The sequence below is a fragment of the Echiichthys vipera genome (assembly GCF_963691815.1).
Source record: "Echiichthys vipera genome assembly, chromosome: 7".
In the NCBI taxonomy this organism is placed as follows: domain Eukaryota; kingdom Metazoa; phylum Chordata; class Actinopteri; order Perciformes; family Trachinidae; genus Echiichthys; species Echiichthys vipera.
This window is the reverse complement of record NC_139832.1, coordinates 19,684,864-19,708,454: the sequence shown is the minus strand read 5'-3', so window position 1 is coordinate 19,708,454 and position 23,591 is coordinate 19,684,864. Positions and strand designations below refer to the sequence as shown.

The window sequence follows — 23,591 nt, the reverse complement described above, 5'->3', positions numbered from 1 at the left end:
GCATGAACAGGGACGAGGGGGCATACTTGCTCCCACACACCTGGGACACCATTCTCTGAAGCTCTCCTAGGAATTATGAAGTCGTCCTTTTCTAAATGTTTGTGGCAGACACACTGATCCCTCTGCCTAAGCTTCTTGATCGGCGTCTCAATGTCCACATTCAATACAATAAGCCACTGGTTTATCAGAGCACAGTCATCTTACCGCAATGGCAGCCTATGAAAAGTTTCTGGGTTGTAAGCTTTCATTTTTGTTTCGCAGCTGGGAAAGTTACAAACACAAACCATTCTGTCTCTCTTCACTTCAAGTTGCAGGTTGGTCGGCTTTACCCGTGCCTGCACTCATTGTGCGTCTTCTGGCAACACATGGCCCCAGACTTCTTACCCCTGACCTCTCGCGTGACGTTTCGTTTCAGGAAAGATGCTGTGGGACTTTTCCAAACCCTTTACCATCTAATATTAACTTATATTTCACCAAACTATCAAATCACAAGGTTTACGTGTTTTGCTGGAATAAATCATCAATGGGCTACTTCCTTTTGGATTGCATTTGTAATCTACTTGAATGGACTTTACTACGAGAGGAGCTGCTACCGGTCAAGTTCATAAGTCTTTCAAAACACTCTTTTAATAAATTCCGTGTTCACATAATACACTGTTGGTTCTTCAGTTAATGTAATGTCTCTGCTACTGCAGAGGTTGGGTGTTATTTGGAGCAGTGTTAGTGGTTAAAAAAGCTGTTTAAATGCGTTCAACTCACCGCCCTGAGCTAATCCGTGTTAGCGTCTGTCCCGGATTTCTCCGCTAGCTGTTCGTGCACAAAAAAAATTGTCTTGATGGCTTATTTGATGAGTGTATTTGCCTAAAGAGAGCCTGGGATAATTTTACACCGGAATTTCACTTAAACTATCGAGTATTGTTTCTATGATGACATTAACATGAGCTAGGTAGCTAACTTAACACTACGATAACAGAGGATTAACTAAACAGCCAACAACAAGCTAAAGACAAGCACAGGGACAATGCTTGAGTGTATGGCCAATCGGCCCCCACAAATGGGCTTTTCTATCTTCGTTGTGACAAAGCTGTGCAAAGGAGATACAGCGCATTTTCTCAAAAGTTCAGAGATGTTCAACTCGAAGCGTTGAGAATGAACGAAAAAGTGGGGCTCTTTGAAAAATCATGGCGGGTACAGCGCCTTTTCCCTAGGTGACAGGATATGCTCTCTCCTTATTGGGAGCAATTGACAAACCATGCTGGTGCTCGTAAAACAAAATGCTATATGGACAATCGGCCTAAGCTGTGCGAGAGAGAGATCTAGAATAGAGGGACGGAAAGATAAGAGAGATACAGGTGCAAGGAGCCAGTGAAATTAAGAACACTTCACTGCTGCACGGCCATGCATACGCCTGTAGCCCGGTGGGCAATAACAGAACAAAGCAGAGGAGTTTAATCTTCACACTTTTATTCTCGTCTCCTTTCCCCATCCTTCCCCCCTGGCTCTTTCCATTTTTCTTCCTCTCATCTCTCTCCTGCAGGGTCAGAGTTCAGCTGGTAGATAAGGGAATTGAAACAGGATCCTCCCTGCCTCTCTGTCAGACTATCTGACTATACACTGCAGTGATCAGTTGCCTCTATCTGTCCCCCTGCACAGGTCCCTGTGATGAGCTCGAGCTGGAGTCATCTCTCTGCACGCTTGTGTGTGTGTGTGTGTGTGTGTGTGTGTGTGTGGGTGCGTGTGTGTGTTTGTGTGTGAGTGTGGAGAGAGATGTTCTGTGTCTAAATTGGTTGAATCTCTCTTGCCCAGCTGTAATTCTATCTCATTCCCAATGGAGACACGCATGCATCATCCTCGTTTCCCGACTTTCTCTCTGTACCCCAGCTCCAGCTCTTGGGGTAACACCATTCACTGTTACTTCTGTACTGACTATGCAAAAAAGCTTCAGTCCAAATGAATGGACACGTAAACAGGCACAAAACCAGGCAGTCCAAGAATCTGTCATCTGGAGCAACTATTTGGTTAATGAATGTCACTGTCTTTCACTGCACTATTTACAGTGGAGTAATGAATGCTATTGTCATTCAGAGTCAAAGGACATCTGCAGAGACCCCTAATGTCATCTTGGCATGTCAACCAGTTAGACTAGCATGCTTTGCAGTTCAGACTCCGCGGCTGCTACCAAGGCAACCGCAGATAACAAAATGAGAGAAAAGCTGAAAAGCATGAAAAGCTAACTGACTGTTCCAGCTGGGATACTCTCAGATTTGCTGCCATGAAACTTTCTGAGAGGTGGCTGCTCGCCCACGAACGCTGACACAGCATCAGCTTACGCTCATGATTAGTATGCTGCAGCAAAACCACGACCAATGCTCTATGAATGTTGGTGTTTGCTGTGCTTATGCTGTTGCTTGAAATGAGTGCTCTGATTGCATCGTGATGTCGAATTCTTCAAACAAAGCCTTCTCATACACGGCACAGTCCTCTGCTGTGAATGAGTGTTTGGAGATAAGATTTACATCAATAGACAGATTGATCGTTAGCTTGAAAAAGATCAATGGGTCATGCTAGATGCTGTGATGCACAGATATGAAGAGAAAATGAGAATATAAGACGCAGAGATTCTGCCTGTAAGCGAAGGATTATGGGGGTTGGGGGGTGGGGTGGGGGGTGTAGTGGCTGATTGCTGAATGAAAGCAAAAGTGCAGGAGCAGTGGAACCGGGGCAGAGAGGACAGAGAGGCAGGAAACAGACAGAAGACACAAGCCGGAGCAATGAACGGGACAGGAGGGAGGGAGAAAAAAGACGTTAAGATCAATAGAATAAAAAGACACAAAAGAGAGATGGAAAGAGGAAATGAGACATCTGATGATCTTCAATCAAACATTTCCCAGTGAACCACAAATCAGCTGAAAATGCAGATGATATAATTACGACTACACCATTTTTTAGGCCCCTCTTTTCCTCTTTTCCCCTCTTATTTTAAACCACTCCTCTCCCCACTCTCAGCATCCCTGCCGCTGTACCCTGGCTCCGGCATGCAGCCAGCACGACTATAAACTACAGAGAACAAGCCCAGATGGGAGAACAGGATCTTTGGGCCTTAAAGTTTAATTATTTTTTTTTCTCACCAAACTGCCTGTTGGATGTCCTCCATTATATGGTTGTGTGTTGTGAACGGAGGAGACTGAATTATTAATCCTATCGCTGATGGCTTAAATAAGATATTCGACGTAAATACAAGTTGGACCTCCTGGGGAGTGCATTAGGCATGGCGGGGGAAGAATAGAAACGTGAAATGTGTGAGACACTTTTGTAAAATGGATGCAAAAAAGCTGACATTCCAAATGTGTGAATGCAAGGGAGATAGACAGTGTATCACAAAGATGTGCAAACACTTGCATACCCATAAGACTTGTAGTCACTGATTACTGATTACTATAAATTGCTTCCAATTAAAAAAAATAAACATATCCTTTAACCCATTTCCATTTGACATTTTGTCTGTATTGATTTCTCACCAAATGATAAACTGGAAGCAACATACCATAATATTTCACTATTAATCTATATTCAAACAAGGATACCAGCAAATCAACCATGATCAGATTCTCGTTTATTCTGGCTGTGATGATACTTACAGAGTAGAACGAGCAGGAGTGTCGCGAGCAGCATGAGAAGGCTGGCGCGGTGGGAGTGGGCAGAGCTGCAGTGCATCTTGTTCTTCTTACAGACACACACCTGAACTTTGACCTCTGTGTTGTTGGACAAGGGGGGCATCCCTGAGTCAGTGATGAGCAACGGGAGCTGGTAGTTGGCTTTCTTCAGACTGTGTAAAAGCATTATTTGAGAGTGTGTGGCTGTGGGAGAAACACAGAAGAAGAGGGAGGTTTAAAAACCAGGATGTACAGTAATCCCCCATCCTGTGTGTTTAGTCCACTATTCTGCATGTAACAGCTGCACATTTTTCTAAGCGAAACTAAATATATGTATCATAATACAAAAACTTACATGCCTCAAGTCTGCAAAGCCACTCCTGACAACTGAAGTGACAAAAACTGGCACAACTTGAAGTTGCGTAAGATTCTTACATTTTATTGCATCAGACTTTAAATTTCCTTAAGAGACTCAAAAGAATATGCTGGAGCCAGTTCACTTTGTGCTGAAATGTGCCACAATATGCAGAGCTGCACATTTCACTGTCACAGCTGTTATAGGGACATTTTGGGTATTTCGAAATTAGGTTTTATGAGGTTATTATACATAGTCAGTGTTTTCTACTCATATTTTTTTAAACTTTATTTTTAAAAGTTTTTACAGTGTATATGGAAACAAGAAAAAGAAAAAGAGATTGAAAGAAAAGAAAGAAAAAAAGGAAGGGAGGCACAGATGGAGGAAGTAAAATGCTCAAGGGGAAGATCGATTATAATAATATATTTAAGAGATAGGGCTGTGTTCAGCAATTATAGACGTTTCCGTCCTTTTTGTTCTATATGCCCACAGTCTTTCCTTAATATCAGAACAAGGCAGAAGCACTTCACGCATACAAAAACAAAACAGAATCAGTAATATTATTGTCTGTGACCTGTTGTGATGAGGGGCCACTTAATTCCAGATGAGCTGTCCATTTCCTCCAGTATGTAGGGAATTTGTCCATGCACATGTTCAAGGAGAAAGTCAGTTTTTCCATGTCATATATTTCTTTCCCAATTGCAATCCATTCCTCTTTCGATGGGGACAATTTTGATAGCCATCTTCTTGTAATTGCTTTTTTACTGGCTACCAACATTATTTTAATCAAATATTTATCAGTGACGTTGACTGTAGGGGAGATATTACCAAGATAAATTGTGCAAAAATCGTGTTCAATTTCAAAGCCTAGTACTGTTTAATTTTCTGCACTACGTCTCGCCAGTAAGGTTGTATAATCAGACAGTCACAGAAGACATGGAAATGATTGGCCTGGGCATTTCCACACTCTCTCCAGCACCCTTCATAACTTGAGTGACCTTTCTGATGTTGTTTGATTTTGGGAGTAATAAAAAATCAAATTATATTCTTCCACGAAAAATTCCCTCCAATGACCAGAACTGGAAGTGCTCATTTGAGTTTTACAAATGTTTAGCCAATCATCTTCTGAAATGGTTATTTTTGCTTATTTTTCCCACTTGGATTAAACATAAAGAGTGGAAAAGCTATTGAGTGACTGTAAACAAGAGTAGATTCAGGTAATCAATTTCTGGTTTTGTTTAGATTTGTATGCATCAATCAAAGCGTTAACTAAATCTGAACTGCCTTCCTCTGTTGTTCTCATATCACAGTTAAAATTAGCTCTAACTTGAAGGTATCTGAAGAAGTCTTGATTTTCTAAGTCATAGTTATCTTTAAGTTTTTGAAAACAGTCTGGTCTCCCTTTATCAGAAATAAGACAGTATGATGTGATACCTTTCAAAAGCCACTGTTTGAAACGCCCATCCATCTGGGTTGGTTTAAAATATTTATCATGTGCCACCCATCGTAATATTTTGATATCATTATCCAGTTTGTTTTTATAACATTCTGCGAACCAAATGTTTAGGGGTGTTTTTGTCCAATCACTTGGGTTTTGTTTATGCAGTAGGTATAGATTTCTGTCTCCAAGCAAGGTCTGAAGGGGAATGTCCAATTGCCTTGATTCTAGATTTGTTCCATTTAGCATTATAACATGGCTTGCATAAATAGATCAGGTATCTGAGCTGTGCAGATTTGTAGTAATTCTCTATGTTAGGCAAAGATAATCCTCCTTTCTCTTTGGGCAGTTGCAACGTTTTGTACCTGATCCTTGGTTTAAGGCCTTTCCACATGGACCCAGATAGCATTATTTTCAACTCTGTTAATTGTTTTTCAGGTATTTCTATTGGTAATGACAGAAAAAGAAAAATAAGTTGCGGTAAAATATTCATTTTAACTATATCTATTCTGTTATGTAAATCCTGTGGTAATACACTCCATTTATTTAAATCTGTCTTTATCTGGGGCGGCAGTAGCTCAGTCCATAGGTGACTCGGCTGGGAGTCGTAGGGTTGCCGATTCGAGTCCCTGTGTGGACCATGAATGGAGCGTGGACTGGTGGCTGGAGAGGTGCCAGTTCGTCTCCTTGGCACTGCCGAGGTGCTGTTGAGCAAGGCACTGAACCCCCAACTGCTTGGGGTAATGATCCATTGGCAGCCCCCTCGCTTTCTCCATTAATTGCATGTATATAGGTCCTGTTTGTGCATGTGTGTGCATTTCGGGCCTGTGTGTGTGTGTAACCTGAATAATAACAATAACAGAGTGAAAAAATTGAATTTCCCCTTGCGGGATTAATAAATGAATTATTTTTCATCTCTTTGGTAATTGGCAGATAGTTAGTGTCATAGATGGTGGATAAATCATTTGGGATTTTTATTCCCAGATATTTGATAATGTCATTCTCCCGTTTAGAATTGCACAGGTTATTTATTTGTAATGAGGGAATGTAATTAAATGAAATTACTTGTGTTTTATGAATGTTTAACTTGTAGCCTGAGTAATAACCAAATGTTTTCAAGGAGGACATTCATTTTGGTATACTCAAATCTGGTTGAGAAAGAATGATCAATATTTCGTCTGCATAAATGCAGGTCTTATATTCAATGTCTTTAAAATAGATTCCTTTTATGTCTTGGTCTTCTCTAATAGCCTGAGCCAGAGGCTCGATAAATAGTGTGAACAGGGCCAGACTCAAAGGATATCTATGCCGACAGCCTCTTTCAAGTGACACAGGGTTGGACAGACTCCTGTTTATTTTGATTCTGGCTGAGGGGGAACAATATACATTTTTTAGATACAAGATGATTTTAATATCGAAGCCAAATTTTTGTAATGTTAGGTAAAGGTATTCCCAACTAACTGAATCAAATGCCTTTTCTGCATCAAGGCTGAGAACAATGTATTCACCTTTATCTTTATTCTTGCTCATATGCTCCACTAAATGTAAGGCCCGTCTTACATTATCTTGTTTCCGTCTGGTTTTAAGGAACCCAGTCTGGTCTTCATCTATTATGTCCGGAATAACATTTTCTAATCTTTTTGCAATTATTGAGGCATAAATTTTATAATCTAAGTTTAAAATCGATATCGATCTATACGAACTGCACTCAGATTTATCTTTGCCCATCTTAGAAATTACAGAGATAATGGCATGTCTCCAAGAAGCTGGTGTTTCACCCCCATTAAGTGTAAAGTTGAAACATTTCAATAAGGTTGGTGATGGTAATTCTCTAAATGTTTTATACCATTCTGCGGAGTATCCGTCCTCACCAGGCATTTTATTTGTTTTGAGCCTCGAAGTAGCATTATCCAGTTCTTTTTGTGTTTTTTCATTCATCATTATTTTATTCTGTTCTGATCCAATAGATGGTAGATCCAATGAGTCAAGAAAGTGTGTGATACTCAGCTCCTTTCGGTTGTGTGTACAGATCTTTATAGTAACTTTCAAACGATTTTTGTATTTCTTTTAGTTTATGACAAATTTTTCCAGACTGCATGTCCTTAATTTTATGGATGGATCTTTCTTCTTGTTGCCTTCTTATCCTCCAGGCTAACAGTTTTTTAGCTCTTGGTCCATTATCATAGTACCTTTGTTTGATGCACTTTGCCTTCATCTCCTCATGACTATCATATAGTTTGTTTAAGTTTTGTTTAATGAGTGTTATTAGTTATTATTTATTAGTTCCTGTAATAAGTATTTTATTTGCTTCTGTTTCTCCCTCTTTTTAATGAGGACCATATTATAAGTTTTCCTCTTATTACTGCCTTAGCGGCATCCCATACGGTAGCTGGGGACACTTCACCGGTGTCATGTTGTTATAGATATTCTTTAAATTCCTTACGAATGAATTGCTTGCATAAGAGATCGTTTAACGGGCTTGTGTTAAGCTTCCATGTTGTATTTTTAATTTCAGTATCCAAATGTAGGGATAGATATACACCTGCATGATCTGAGAAATCTTTGACCCCTATTTGACACTTTCAGATTCTGTGTCTTTCTGAATTAAACATAAAAAAGTAGTCAATTCTTGAATGAACATTATGGGGATGGTCGAAAAATGTAAATTGTCTTGCTGTTGGGTTTAATTCCCTCCAAACATCCATCAAACCTGCTTCAGTGAGAAGTTTTTTAACAGTGTCTGTCTCAGAATAAATTATTTTTGTTACATTAGTGGAGTCAAGAGATGGTTGTAACTGTATGTTCCAACCTCCACCACAAACAAGGACCCCTCAGCCTCTTCAGCAATCAAATCAAATATTTTCTTGATACATGTTTTATCATAACCTGGTGGTCCATACACATTTAAGAGTGTTACCTGCTTATGGTCGATGTGACCTTTCCTAGAATGTATCTACCCTCGGTATCCTTTATCTGTTTCGAGATTTGGAATACACCTTTGTTAGAGATTAATATTATAACTCCTCTTTTTTCCACATGTTTATAGTCTGAGTAGTATGCATTTTGAAAGCCCAAGCGTTTAAACTTCTCATGTTCTTTGTCACTAAGGTGATTCTCCTGCCAGATTATATGTTGTTTTTCTCTCTTCATCTTAGTGATTAACTTGTTGAAGCGCGTTCTTCACGTTCACTCTCCCCTCCTCCACCTCGGCCACTCGGGTCTCCACCTCCTCCATCCTAACCTCCGTGTTCTTGAGTTCTGCCCCGATCTCGCTCAGTTTCTGGTTAACTTCTTCTTTAAAGTTTCCAAGCTCTTCCCTCATGTCTCTTTTGATTGTCTCACAAAATCCGCCCAGTTCTTTTTTCAAGTCCTGGTGTCCTGCTTTTATGTCTGCGCGAATAGCATCTATGCTAGCTTGCAGGGCATCCATGGAAGCATGTGCATGAGCTTCACCTGTATCAACGTCTCCTGTCGCCATATCCTCGTTTTCCTCACTATTTGGACTTGTTGTTTTCTTAGCGTTTCTTAGTTGGTATCTCCCCATAAGAAATCACAGATATAATCGTAATAATTACTCTAAAACAGGGGAAATGTCGGACCGTTCTGGGAGCTCTAGAACTACACCACCGACCAGATCTCCGCCATACCCAGAAGTCGTATTACCTTCATTAGATGGTGGTCGACATGCAGGCAGCTGGTCTGTGGTGGTGCACGGCACTATCGCACTAGGAATACAGAAGCTCCATGGTCCCAAAGGAAATTATATCTGACGGCAAGGTCAAGAGCTGAAAATATTCTAAATATAGCATGCATTTACACTGACATAAATTATCTTACATGAGCCCTTTCAGGCGGTAAAATTATTATTTTTTCCCGCTGCCCCCGTCCACAGCAGTAAAGTGCTTTGCTTCTGTGCCGGGACTCCTTTCTGCTTCTTCAAACTTTGGCACGCCGACCATCATATACTGAAGGTATTGTACGGATGATGTATAACTACCTCATACAACTCAAAATATACCAAATATCCAGTTAAGGTGGCTTTTAGTTTAGTATTTAATTAGAAAATGAACATTGTCCAATTGTTTGCTCAAAAAAGATGTCACAAGGCAGCAGTAAACATTTCAGAAGTTTTATACAACTCCCTTGTCTGGCTCACAGTGTATTTGGATGAGATGCCAATGTTTCTCCCTCAGTATAATCAGAAGGGCAGTTTAGTTTAAAACACACATACATACTTATGTTGTGATAAAGTCACTGTGCTAATTTGTTAGCCCATTTATCTAGATACACTTCAGCCACATGCGATTTCAAAGTGATAGCATATACAGATGGCTGACAAATTAATGGAAAAACCAACGTTAAGTGTCTCAAGATGTTGTTACACCACTTATCTCCAGGGCAGCTTCAGTGTTTGTATTAAACAAACAAGATATAACATGTTAATTAAGGAGCTTCAGAGATTTTTTACCAGCTACAGGCTAGCTGTTTTCCACGTTTCCCAGTCTTTATGATAAGTTGGCTTCTTGTGGCATTGATCTTCTCATCTACTGTAGTTCTAGGCAAGAAAGTATATTTCTCAAAATGTTGACCTGTCTTTCGTCTTTCACCCATCTATATAGTAAAACTGACTGACTTTGTGATTTTGATAGACAGATTTGGAAAAAGTTTAGACAAAAGAATTGAACGGACCTATGGGTTAAGATTTTGGCTGAAAATGAAAATAAATAGCTTTTAAAAGTATCTGTTAGTGTTAACACCAATTCATAAACAATTGTAGTGAGAATAATTAAAACTAATAATTGCATGGCAAAAACTGAAAGTTAATTTTTATAGAGATATATCATGTCCAGCTCTCCTACCTGTGGTTCCACACACATACCCACCCACACTACATACAGCTGAGACAAGCACAGTGCCAGTCCATTTCACTGGGAGCGGGCATTGTCTTATAGCCCTATCTGTCTCTTCCAGTGGTGGTGATTGAGGAGTGTCTGTACCTGCCTCTCCCGCTGTCAATCACAGCTAATACCTCTGGGCAGGTTTTAGCTCTGCTCTGTCACTCAAACACACGAAGACAGCGCTGCCGGTCATGCAACCTTGAATCAATGTCTTGGTTGTCTGTCTATCCTCCTCCTTCCTTCCATCTTTGTATTATTTTACTCTTTGTCCTTATGTAAAACATTCTAGTTAAGACTTCTCTCATCTGTATTCAGCGTGGAGTCATATTAACACTGTGTGACAGGTTATAAAATAAAACTCATTCTCTTTATTTATTTTCATCCCTTCATCCCCCAGGGTGCTTTTTGACCACCCTGTGAGAATGGGCTCAAAGCCCTCGGTGAATAGAAAAATAGTGAGGTTGTAATCACACGAAAGAAAAAGTGACTGATACGACAGGTTTTGTGGTGTGTTTTATCGTGCAACACATGCATAGGAGATTTATTGATTAAGGGGAAACATTTCCTGTGATATACTCCATTACTATGCCTCAAACATTTCAGTTCAAGAGGATACAAACCTATTTGTATAGTATAAGTATAAGAGTATAAGAGTATAAAAATACTCACAGTTGACCCTGGTAACCTTCCACGTTTTATCCAGGCCGGGCTGTTTTCCCAGTTCTATCTTAAAGGGTGCAGCGTTGGGCGGGAGGTCCTTGTCCCTTCCCCCAACTATGGCCACATTCATATCATGGGCGTCTTCACACACTCTCGCTACTGATGGTACCACATAGGGGGCATTGTCATTGTAGTCTTCTAGGTGAATGATCAATGAGCCGGTACCAGTGGCTGGAGGGCTGCCTGGAAACACACAACAAATACACAATATCAGGATAGGGAAAAGACAAAACTGTTGATTGATTCACTCTGCAGAATTTAGCGCACTGCTGAAGGCCTGCATGCTCATCATTGTGTGAAAAAATGTGAACGATAACAATCTTGGCACATGTGAAAAGAGCAATAATGTGACGTGGCTGCAGTTAAACATGGTATACACTTGATTATTCTTCATTTAATTCTCCTTTAAATGTTTTTCATTCTGCTATGTCAAAAATGTTCCAAGAGCAAAGCAATACCTGGTGATTTTTAAATAGATGTTAATAAAACTAATAAGATCCAACCCTCTCTCTTCTACTGCGTTGACCTAATTCAACCCAAACAAAACACAATCGCGTGTCATTTTAATGCCGGGAGAGCATGAATCACAGTGGCTCATGTATTGCAAGGCTTGACTTGGCACACGGCTTGGCTTCTGTTTTTATATGAGATTACACCTTGTTGAAGGATGATGGGTTAAAAAGCAGCTTGCTCTTCTCTGTTACTCCTCTCTGTTTCACTGCGATTAGAGGTTATTAAAAATACCCACACAGAGGTCATTCAGCAATTAACATGTAAAGACAAGATCTGTAATTGGAAAATAGATCTCCTCCACCTTTTCAACGTAAAATAAATAAATAAATCTGTGCAGACAATTAAGGGCAAAGAGGGGGTAAAAAAAAGTCGAAATATTTGTGCAATAAATGTCAAGTGAGGCTGAGAAGAATGAAACCCTGTCTAGGTTTTTACGGTGCCGTTATTTAGAGCTGAGCACACTGAGCAGGAAATGTTCCTTCCATGGAACACTTAAGTTAACTTTGTAGGACAAACATAAAAAAACATACTAATGAGGCAACATCGCTGGGTTGTTTAAAGGTTAAAATATGACACTTGACAGAGATGAGAATCATCACCAGCTGGTGATCCATGTAGAGAAGTATTTATTGTAATGCAGGTAGTGAGTTAGGAAAAATATAAGATCAGACTATTCATTCTAGAAAACATTTGTTTGTCTGCTTAGCTTACACACTTTTCCAACAGTATGTTTTCCCTTTTAACATTACAAGAGAAACAAGCGTTGAATGCCAAAATTCTGAGTTTTTGTATTTCACTCCTCTTTTAGCAGACAATCAATGCAATTTTTAGCCGCAATTCATACTAAATAAGTTTAATAACCTAAACCAACTTTACATCCAGTCTCATCTGAAGGAGGAGGTGAGGTGACATGTACAGTATGCCCCAGCCCACCATAGCATATCTAGAATAGAATAGAATAGAATAGAATTACTTTAATGATCCCAGACTGAGAAATTATTTTGTGACAGCAGTAGTAGTGGGTCAGCAAATAAACACTTTGTACATAACATAAATATAATCCAATATATACACAGTGTATATATACAGTGCACAGTGTGCTATAAACAATAAACAATAATAATATATACAACAAAATATGCAAAATATACTATAACAATAATGATATATACAACAAAACAGTAGAGACCAGAGTTCTCTGTCAGGCAGAGGTGAGACAGTTGTGGCAGGAAATATTTCCTCTATCTGTTGCTACGACAGCGAAGCTGAAGCAGCCTTCTGGAGAAGGTGCCCCGCTATCTGACCAGTGTGAGTTGGAGAGGGTGGAGAGCATTATCCATGATGGATAACAGTTTTTTTCAGCGTCCTCCTCTCCACCACAGCCTCCAGAGTGTCCTGTTTGCAGCCAATCACAGAGCCAACCTTCCTGATCAGTTTGAGTCCGTTGGTGTCGCTGGCTCCAATGCTGTTTCCCCAACAAACCACAGCAAAGAAAAGTACACTGGCCACCACAGACTGATAAAAGATCTCCAACCTCTTGCTGCACACGTTGAAGGATCTCAGCTTCCTCAGGAAGTAAAGTCTGCTCATCCCCTTCTTGTAAACAGCTTCAGTGTTAGATCTCCAGTCCAGTCTGTGGTTGATGGTAACACCCAGGTACTTGTAATCCTCCACCGCCTCCACATCCCTTCCCAGAATGCACAGGGGTTGGAAAGCCATCTTCCTCTTCTTCCTGAAATCTATCACCATCTCTCTGGTCTTGCTGATCTTCAGCCGCAGGTGATTCTGTCCAGTCCACTTCACAAAGTTGTCTACCAGTGCCCTGTACTCCTCCTCCTGTCCCTCACTTTTACACCCAACAACAGCCGAGTCGTAAGAAAACTTTTGCAGGTGACACGACCCAGGGTTGTACTGAAAGTCAGTGGTGTATAAGGTGAACAGGAAAGGAGACAGTACAGTCCCCTGTGGAGCTCCTGTATCACTAACCACCACATCAGACAGAACACTGCCCATACAGACAAACTGTGGCCTGCCTGTCAGGTGGTCAGTAATCCAGGAGATCATTGTGTCGTCTACCCCCATCACCCGCAGCTTCTCCCCCAGTAGCAGTGGCTGAATGGTGTTAAAAGCACTAGAGAAATCTAAGAATGTGATTCTCACAGTACCTCCTCCACCATCCAGGTGCAAATGGACTCGTTGCAGCAGGTAGATGACAGCGTCATCAACTCCCAAGTGGGGCTGGTAAGCAAATTGCAGAGGGTCTAGCAGGACTCTCACCTTCGGCCTCAGGTTGACCAAAACCAGTCTTTCCAGCACCTTCATGACGTAAGATGTGAGGGCCACTGGTCGATAGGCATTGAGGTCTGATGGTGTCGATTTCTTTGGAACAGGAACCAGGCAGGAAGTCTTACAAAGTACTGGTATTCTCTCCTGACCAAGGCTCAGGTTGTAGAGGTATTGTAGGACAGGAGACGGCTGGCTGGAACATGTCTTCAGGATCCTGGGGCTGATACCGTCAGGGCCTGCAGCCTTATGCTGGTGGAGTCTCCCCAGCTGTCTCCTAACCTGGCCTGCAGTCACAGTCATGCGGGGGAGGCTGCTGGTGTCTTCAGTGGAGGATGAGGAGGTGGAGGAGGAGGTGAAGGTGGAGGAGGAGGAGGCAGATGAGGAGGAGGTGGAGGAGGGAGGGGTGGAGGAGGAGGAGGAGAGGTGTTGCACAGGAGAGCTCACAGCAGGGGATTGAGGGGGGGGGAGGAGGAAGCATTTGGGGCAGTGAGGGTGTGTGGGGGTCTGGAGGTGTCATGGAGACGGCAGAAGGCTGTGAGCTGAACTTATTGAAGAATCTGTTCAGCTTGTTTGCCCTCTCCAGGCTGCCTGATGACTGTCTGCCGCTCACCTCTTCTGAAGGGAGACTGTGGATTTTTTTTTTTTAAAGGAGATACTGTATATCAGGGTTTCACTCAGTGTATTTCAGGCATGGAGGGCTGCCATGCCTGAAATACACCTCCCCAATGGCAACAACATTAACATTAAAAAAGCTACTTCTCTACCTAGTGTGACACGCAAAACCTTTTGTATGAGCGCGAGAGACAGAAAGGTACAGAGTAGGAAGACAGGACGGACAGGGCTTGTTATCATGGATATAAGAGGTTTTTGGTATCCCTCGGCTCAAATTGACCCGGGACATATTTGGGGTTTTAAAAACAAGTGTGAAATAAAATTTTAATTCATAAACCATTACATTAACTGTCTTCATCTCAATTTCTGATTAATTGATAACTGTGAGTGTAAAGGGTTGTTCGTCTCAATGTGCGATAGACAGGCGTCCTGTCACAACCAATGTCAGCTGAGACCAACACCTTCAGGGACAAGTGTTTGCATATGATGGATGGATTGTGTGTTATAAATCTCTGTGTGATGATAGATCTTTGTGTGAGCGTGCATGTCTCTGTGTACGCGGGTCAAACTGAAGGAAGGATGTAAATGTTTTTTGTTTGAACATAAAAAAATAATTAATAATGATATGAATGAATGGGACATATTTATACTATTTATTTTAATTAAAAAATATTTCACTTCTAGAAGTGATGTGACCTATGATATACTGCTTGCAGCATTATTTAAAATTGCTCATCTGATTGACTTGATATAAACAATGAGTCTGCACACCAGAGTCTGCTCCCAATATTTTTATGGCCGCACCCCCTTTTTCAGCAACCATGGCCGACAGTGAGGCAAGGAGGAAGACAATTTTTGTTGAAACGGTTTAAAGTAACTAATATAATATCATAATATCAAGAGAGTTTTATTTGTATTGCTAAATTGTCCATTGGGATGGTCTGGGGATCTGAATGAAATTAAAAGGGAATTAGTGTTTTTAATTATTCTGTTGTGATTTGATATTCTAATGATAGAGCAATCTTTGAATGCATCCTACTGATTATGTACACAGGATATTCACCTCAGGCCCCTTGCTTCTAATCAATAATGTTCTTAAAATAATAGAAAATATATATGCATGCTGCTGAAGATGTTTCTTCATATGCAATGTTTTTTAGGATTACTTCATTCTCTAATGAGTTAATTATTCATGAAAAATTAACAACCTTTGTTGAAATTTTTTTTTTAAGACTATTGTCAGAGTCTCTGTCCACTGGAACATACAAAAATAATAACCCACACTTAATATTTTAAATGTTATTTTTTTATTAGTTTTTAAGTACTACTGCTTTATGGGTCCATTAAAAGAAGAATACATATTTTTTTGTGTTTGGAATTTAATTGTGTTTGATTGTGCAGGTTTGAGAGCCAAGTACTGGTATAGGATAAGCATAATGTATTTCATTTAGATGCCATAAACACATAGAATGAGTGTAAAAATGCACTGCAATAGACTCATCCCACATACTACAAGTTCTCTCTCTATGTATGAATATGTGCAGGAATTGCCCACCTTGGAGCATACCCCATGCTATATGCATATGACACACCTGAAAATAATTCAGATGGTACATTTCTCATCTCCATGCTGAAGCCTTTTATTCACACACAACCTCTTAAACAGAAGCGACATAAAGTGTCAACCAGGTTGCTAAATCCCGCAAGTATCCAAGTTCTAGATATTTATTATTTGTGTCAATGCACGAACATATGTCAAGTGCAGTTAACACTTAAAGGCATGAGTAGGTGCGGGTTCTCAAGGATAATACCAGTGATTCAGTATAATTTACAACTATAGAGAGACCTATCAACCTATCAACCTACCGATTCTGAAGGGGGAGGGGATTCAATTCGCCCTAACCAATCACAAGAGACTTCCGGTCCAAACAAACAAGCTTCCGCTTAAGCACTTTGTTAACGTAAAGAGAGGTAAAATAATTCAATCGTTCAGCTCTTCTAGGCTTCCAAAATGTTATTTGACCAAATTGCTTCAATTCTGACAGTGAAATGTATGATTTCATGCTTCTGATATGCGTTATGGTAGCAGAGTAGGCTATGGCTATATCAAGCTGTGTGGTACCTCCCATGGCGCTGATTTGCTCGTTTGTCTTTTTAACTGAGAAACTGCAGTTTCATATCACAATCTCAGACAAAACAATCAACTCTGTGGAAGTTGCAAGTAGCAACACAATATTTTTATTTCAACCAGAAGACACAAGAGAAATGAATGATCTCATAATTACAAGATTTTTAGTCTTGTAATTAGTATAATTATTATTATTAAAAGGTGTCGAATTTTTTGGTAAATGCAATACGCTTCCATAGAAATCATTCCTACAACTGGCGAGTGTTAATCAGATAATCATTATGATCTCTTTGTTTGCTAAGCTCAGAACTTTAATTTCATTTTCAGCAGTAAATCATTAGCAGATTGTGATTGGGAGAGATAAGGAGAAATCAAATATAATGGTAGCAAGTTTGGCATTTCTACTATATAATAAATGTGAAATGACTGCTATCTCTGCATTCTGTTGCTTTTCTGTATGGAGTCAAGGAATGAAACAAAAAGCAAACAGCCCCTTACTGTAGATAAGTATGGCTGTGACAATATCGGCAACAGATAAAGAGCAGAGAGGAATTACTTTAGCAAGAGCGGACTGAAAATGTGTTAAAAAGCAAATCAAAGGCAGTAGCTCTTCAGGCGGGACCTTAGATAATCTATTATCACTCGAGTCGTGAGACCAAGGGAGTGAGGATGGGGCTTGTCAGTGAAAAGATGCACATTTCAACCCATTTGCAGTGGAAGAGGCCGTCTCTGTGCTTGGCTAGCTTTAAATGAAGCTGTTTGTCTTCCTAAATGAATACTCCCCTTACCTAATCACTCTAACTCTATTCTCCTACTGCTCCTTACCTCCGTTGCATCATGCCTATGTCATCATCAGCCTGCCAGGGCATCAATGGAGCTTGTCTTTTGGCCTCTACTTCACACTGCTTCGTCACTAAAGTTCTGATTAAACACACTGCAAGTTTCTAAAGGAGACAGGCAATTTATGGATCTTTGCTGCTACAACTTGTCGACCCAGCATTGCGTGTAGGGCACTAAAAAGTACATAAAAGTAGAGTAAGCAATGGTAAAGAAGGGTCATAGGAAGAATTGCCGTGATGCCAAAAGAACATGATAATTTTTTATATTTATTATATATAATAAAATTATATGTTGAACTGTCCTCTCATTGGGCCTCATATATGAATGTGCTATTAGTTTTTACAAAGCAATGAGAGGAAAATAAGAAAATCCTACGTGGGATTCTTAAAACCTGAGCTGACAGCCAAGTCTATTCTTATCTGAGTATGTTGATGCATTATGTTTTATCATAAATTGGATGTGTTTGCCGCCATGGTGCATTGTAATATTGTGCTGAACACAGCAGGTTATGTTTCACACTTTTTCAGGTGTGTATAAGGGCTAGTCACCTGCCTTTCCTTCAGTATATCAAGAGCGCACATTACCACTGAATGAGTGCCCATAAGTGTCTGATTATCACCTAAATTAAAAGTTGGATTTATGTTAAAAGGTAGTAATGCAGACTTTCAAAAATTATATCATATTATAAAGCCTATGCCACACATCTCCAGTGGCACCTTGGTGTATCTGCATACCCACCAGACTGTTGTGTCATTTGCTTTTTTAATCATTTTTATAAATATTTCATGGTCCAAAACACAAGTTGGCCTTCGTGCGTATCAACATAAGTGTGCTCCAGGGCACTCTTTTTTTAATAGGCATTTTGATCTTATCTAAGAACAAATGATTAGTACACAAGTATTGATGAATAGTCAGAAATGTGAAATATATCATGATTGACTTGATTCTATTGAATCTGTGTGTTAGAACGAATCATGCATGATTGTCTTGCTGGAGTTGTTTAGCTCAGAAAACGTAATGAATCGGTTTTAATCTCTATGGAACTTTCTTAAATAATACCATGTGACCAGACAATACAGGGCACAGATTGGTCAAATCACAATAAAACGAGATTAAGAAGAGGCTTAGTCATATGGGGACCAAAAATAACTGTACAATATTTCATAGCAATCCAATCCATACCGTAGTTGTTGAGAAGACAGACACCGCCGTCCCCTGCACAAGCCTTCCCCTCTTGTCTTAATTCCAGCTAATTTCCCTTAAGCAGTGGTTTACCCTGGACATTGCAATGTATTTTACATTCAGTCAAATCTGAAGTAATACAATCACATATGAGGCTCTGAGATTTTGCATCTTGCTAACATGTCTAAAATAACATAAATGTAAATGTAAATCCCTGTGCTATTTTGCTCTGCAGCCTGCCTTTTTTACCTACCTTTGTGTAAGGTTTAATCAGATTACAGGGATTAAGTCAGAAAAGTGTTGAAACTTCCATAGAATAGGTTACTTCCAATTCAAGTGAAAAGTGTGTTTTTTCAAAACAAATCAGATAACTAATGATGTATTATTTTCATTGAAAAATGTAACAGTCCAAAGCTAAAATTGACTTTCCACAAGCGGGGATTGATTCCGATAAATTGGTTTCAGAGCACAAATTACACTAATTAAGGAGTGAGATTAGATTTAATTGACTCCATCAAAGCGCCTCTTTAATATTAAAAAGGAGCAAAGCCCGCAAGCCAGTACAGGCAGACAACTCTAATAGCGGGGCTCCACCCGCAAATGAGCATCATATACTGTATACGCACCCTCTGCAATATGGCAGACAATTTAAAATGATATTGGTCTGGTAAGAGTCATATTTTCCACTGGCAAACACAAAGACATTTGGATATAATAAAAAAAATTACAGTTATGAAATTATTCCACGCAGCATTTGTTATCCACTAAGTATAATCATGGGGAAAGTAGATATCATTTTTTAAATCTTTCTGAACACCTGACAGATAATTTCCATTTTTACTTATGTAATATTTAGATCAGTATTACAGGATTAACCAAACTTTTCTAGGTTGCAGAATCCAGGTATTGCAGAACACTATGTTTGTGGGATGGATGCAGCAAAGATATATGTAGAGGGATTTCAGTAAGGGCAAACTTCATCACCCAACCTCTTCCTTTAGGCTTTGCCTTGCTGATCCATCTCCATTGTCCAGCACTGGCCTCCACCTGCCTTTGGCTGGCAGTTAGACAGCCCTGTTATTCTCCCGACTGCCCAGAGATGAGAGGAGCAAGCAGACTGATTGACTCCTGGGGCCGTCAGGGCTAATCCACAGCTACAGGCTGCAAACTCTGCTTTTTTTCTCTTTCCTTCCTGTTTTCTCTATATCTTTCTACACCCCCCGCACCCCTACCCCCCAAAACACTCTTTTTCTCCGAGCACTTTGGCTTCAGGCTAATGCTCTCTATGTCTGACTGTCACTTTTTGATGTTACTGCTTTATTTTTTATTTTTTTGTTGTCTCTCCACTGTGTAGAAGAGGAAGGAAAGACAGAGTTGTGACTGGCAATGGTTTAAAATGTACCAATTTCTGCCCCTGCACGGTATGGTGAGCATAAGGTATATGGCAAGTGTGCACTTGGTCTTTCCTCTTGGGTGAAAATGTTTTTGTAGCAGTGAAGTTTTATGAGAGGAGGTGATGACAGGAAAACAACAAATTTGAAGTTGGAAAAGTACAGCCAGTTCAGTTTTCATGTGGCAAAGTCATACATATAATCCACCTTTCTTACTGTGAATTAAGTCTGGCAAATGTTCTGGCCACCGGGGAATTCACAGGATAAAAAAAGAAAAAAACCCACTTGTAGAGTGTTTCACCATGAACAAAGCTGAAACAAGACTTATCTAGCTACATTTCTTTTTCTCATTAGAACAACCATTAAATAGCAGGACAGCTTAGATACAAACAACCAGTCAATGATGCCCTTGGACAAAAATATTCAGCATTGTTATTGCTATGTTTATTTTCCTCCGCCACATAAAAGTGGACGATGGAGGAAATTAAATAACAACACGCAGAGACTCGAGGAAGGCAGGAGCAGGGCTCGGCATATGAGGAATGGCTCATTGGAAAATGTCACAATACATCATGCTGAAGCTCAACAGTCAGAACGACTAATTCACAGGTGGGATACAGCGAGGTAATATAGGAGAAGAGAATGGATAAATGAAGGCAAACTCTAAAATGAGAAAGTGAGGAGATGAGAGCAGGAGAAAGGAGCTTTGAAGGGAGTGATTTTGAAAATTATGATTATACAAAGTTTTGCCTAGTTAAATATCATCCCAATCATTTCACAGTGATTTTCTAGCAAAACAGAAAATAACTTACTTTTTATCAGGAACTGCACATAGAGTAGCAGCACAATACTGAGCCATTATTGCAATTTCTCTTCATTTACTGTAACAGCTTCCTGAGTCCATTCATGTTCAAGCTGTTTCACAACTCCATTTAATCACTTCTGGCTGCAGTATGAGCTCCAATGAGCACACATTATGTTAGGGTCTTTAAATCACCAAAGTGGGATACTTTTTTTGTTGTTTTTGTCCTCAGTTTGGAAATGTGTTTCCACAGCCAGTGCAGACCAGCATTGTACAACCAGAAGAGAAATGAAACCACAGATGATAAAACTACACGCAGTAAAAAGCCAAACAACACTACAAAAAAAAAAGAAAAAAATGGATTTAAATGTCAGTATTTGCAATTGAAAAAGAGTCACATGTGTCACTTTCCTCTAGTCAGTTCATTTTATGGAAAGAGCCATGAAGAGCACCCCCTGTAATGTTTAACGCTCATGGATACAGTATCCTATCTAGATTTATATATTCAAGGTCTTGTCTATCCGTCTTGCCACTGTATAAGTCCCAGACCTTGTTAAAACTCCCTTCAGATAACTCACCTCATTCTGCGCCATCACTCATCAGTCTCCTCAGGGCTTTGGCAAACCCTATCACATGACACCTTGCTAATCTGATTGGCTGATCAGAACTGTAAATGAAACCAGCCAGAGCCAATTACAATAGGCACAAGTCATTAAGAGAGATGACTTCGGGGAGAGAAGCAGTGCTGGGGACAGGTGCATCGCTGCTAGTCTGGCAAATTACTTTCAGAATAGAGTTTGGGTTATCAGTTGCTGGCTATTATACCAAGTGATTGGAGAAGGAGGGTATTGATATGGGTTAAAGTAGATGTAGACTGCAAGCTCTTTTTGTACTAATTAAACACAGAAATTGCCTTCTTTGGGAGATTTCTTGTTCTGATTCGTGGGGACTAAAACTTTGCTTCTGGATTTACTGGGATAAGGTGTCGGATCCAAATGAAAAGAAATGAGTGTCTACACATCCTAGTGAAACAACTTTAATTAGAATGTTTGTTAAACTCACACTACACACACCATTTAAGAGCCAATGGTCTACTGGGCCAAACTGAAATGATAAAAACGCTAATTTTAAACAATTTAGCCATTTTACTCTGCAGACAGCAATAAACCAACATTAGTTACACATTCAAACATGATTAAAGGCCCTATACAGGCACATGTTCTCCCCCTGCCTACACCTGCTCCCTATTCCCAGATTGTCTATAGGCCTTTTTCACAGCAGACTTTTTGATATTTCAAAGCACAGATGTAAATAATAAAGATACTGTAAATGATACTAGCCCACTGTCTCACTTTCAGCAGGCTGGTGGAAAAACTACTGGCCCCATTTTCATGAAACTTGGTAGAAGGGTGTAGCATTGGCTGAAGGAGAGCCCATTAAATTTTGGAGCATATCTGAATCATGGATATCTCAGCAGAGCTCCACCTAATTTCAACCTGAACAGAGCAACTGAAAACATCTGTGCTAACCCTTACTTCTTCACTATAAAGTTCCTGGATGATCCGTCTGCAAAATAAAATGTCGAATACAATTCTCAGAACTACCAAATCAAGGAATACCAGCTTTATATAGATTCATATGATACTTATATACTGTTCATGTGTGTATATACATGGTCCTTTGGTGAACTTGTACATTTGCAGGAGGAATGAAATATCACAGGGCAGAGCAATTCCGTGCCAATTTTACTGCGAAAGGTGTTAATTGAGGTGACCTTTACAGCAACCACCCCTGCACAACGCACAGCCCAAATACATGAGCGCACACACTGAGACACACAGGTGGTGCCTTAAACTCTTCATCAGAAACTAAGCCTCAGACAGATTTCCTATGGTGGTCTAATGACATATATCTAGATAAACTGGAAGAAATCCTCCATCAGCCATGTTTGCCCGATTCCATCATCTGACTTCGTCTTTCATTATCCATCCCCTTCCATCACTACGACCCACTCATCTCATTTCATTTGGATCCCTGTCATTAAACTAAGCCTGAAGCTGCTTATATCTACGCAGAGGAAGCCCTCACAGAAAATTATGATGGAGATTTATTTGTATAGGGAAAAATGTGTAGCATAAACCAACACTGCATTTATAGCCTAAGCCTAATTTGCAAATGTGCAGGGTGAGGAGGTGGTGGGAACTTTCTAAATTTGAATCATATTGAATATACTGACTTTCCACATAATCACTGCACTCACACGGAGGTTCTTGCTATTCCTCAAGAAAGACGCAAGAGGCAAGGCCAACAACAACAGAAAGAGAGAGAGAGAGAGAGAGAGAGCGAGTGAGCGTGAGAGAAAGAGAGAGAGAGAGAGAGAGAGAGAGAGAGAGAGAGAGAGAGAGAGAGAGAGAGAGAGACCTTTCTTCATTGGCAAAGCTGGACAAAGGTATTCTTTAATCACACAGACATCACATGAGCCTGTTCACAAGGTGGCGACTTTCCCAAGAGGTTCCACTTCAAGTCAAGACATGAAAGACAGGTGCAGTCAGGGAGAGGGAAACAGAGGTTGAGGCGGGGGTACTAAAGCTCTTAAATTAGAAAGACACATTGTGCATTTGGGGTTAATGAGGCAGTGCGGGAAGACGGGAGGCAACAGAAGGCGAGGCAGCATATCCAGAGCATATCCCATTATCCTGGGTCAAGATGCCTTGATTCCCTACCCTCACACTGTTGTCGCCCCTGCCTACTGCTACGCAGGGTCGTAATAAAT

The 23,591-nt window shown here is 40.2% G+C and overlaps 1 protein-coding gene across 1 annotated transcript in view; it reads right to left on the bottom strand.

Annotated features, from left to right (window-relative positions):
- cdh13 (cadherin 13, H-cadherin (heart)) overlaps positions 1-23,591 on the bottom strand; it is a gene marked incomplete at its 5' end in the record, with an annotated part of 302,811 nt that overhangs the window by 9,599 nt on the left and 269,621 nt on the right. Inside the window, 2 exons of the mRNA XM_083916469.1 lie at positions 3,639-3,857; positions 11,014-11,247. Coding sequence (XP_083772595.1) covers positions 3,639-3,857; positions 11,014-11,247 — 453 coding nt within the window. The remainder of the gene's footprint in view (positions 1-3,638; positions 3,858-11,013; positions 11,248-23,591) is intronic.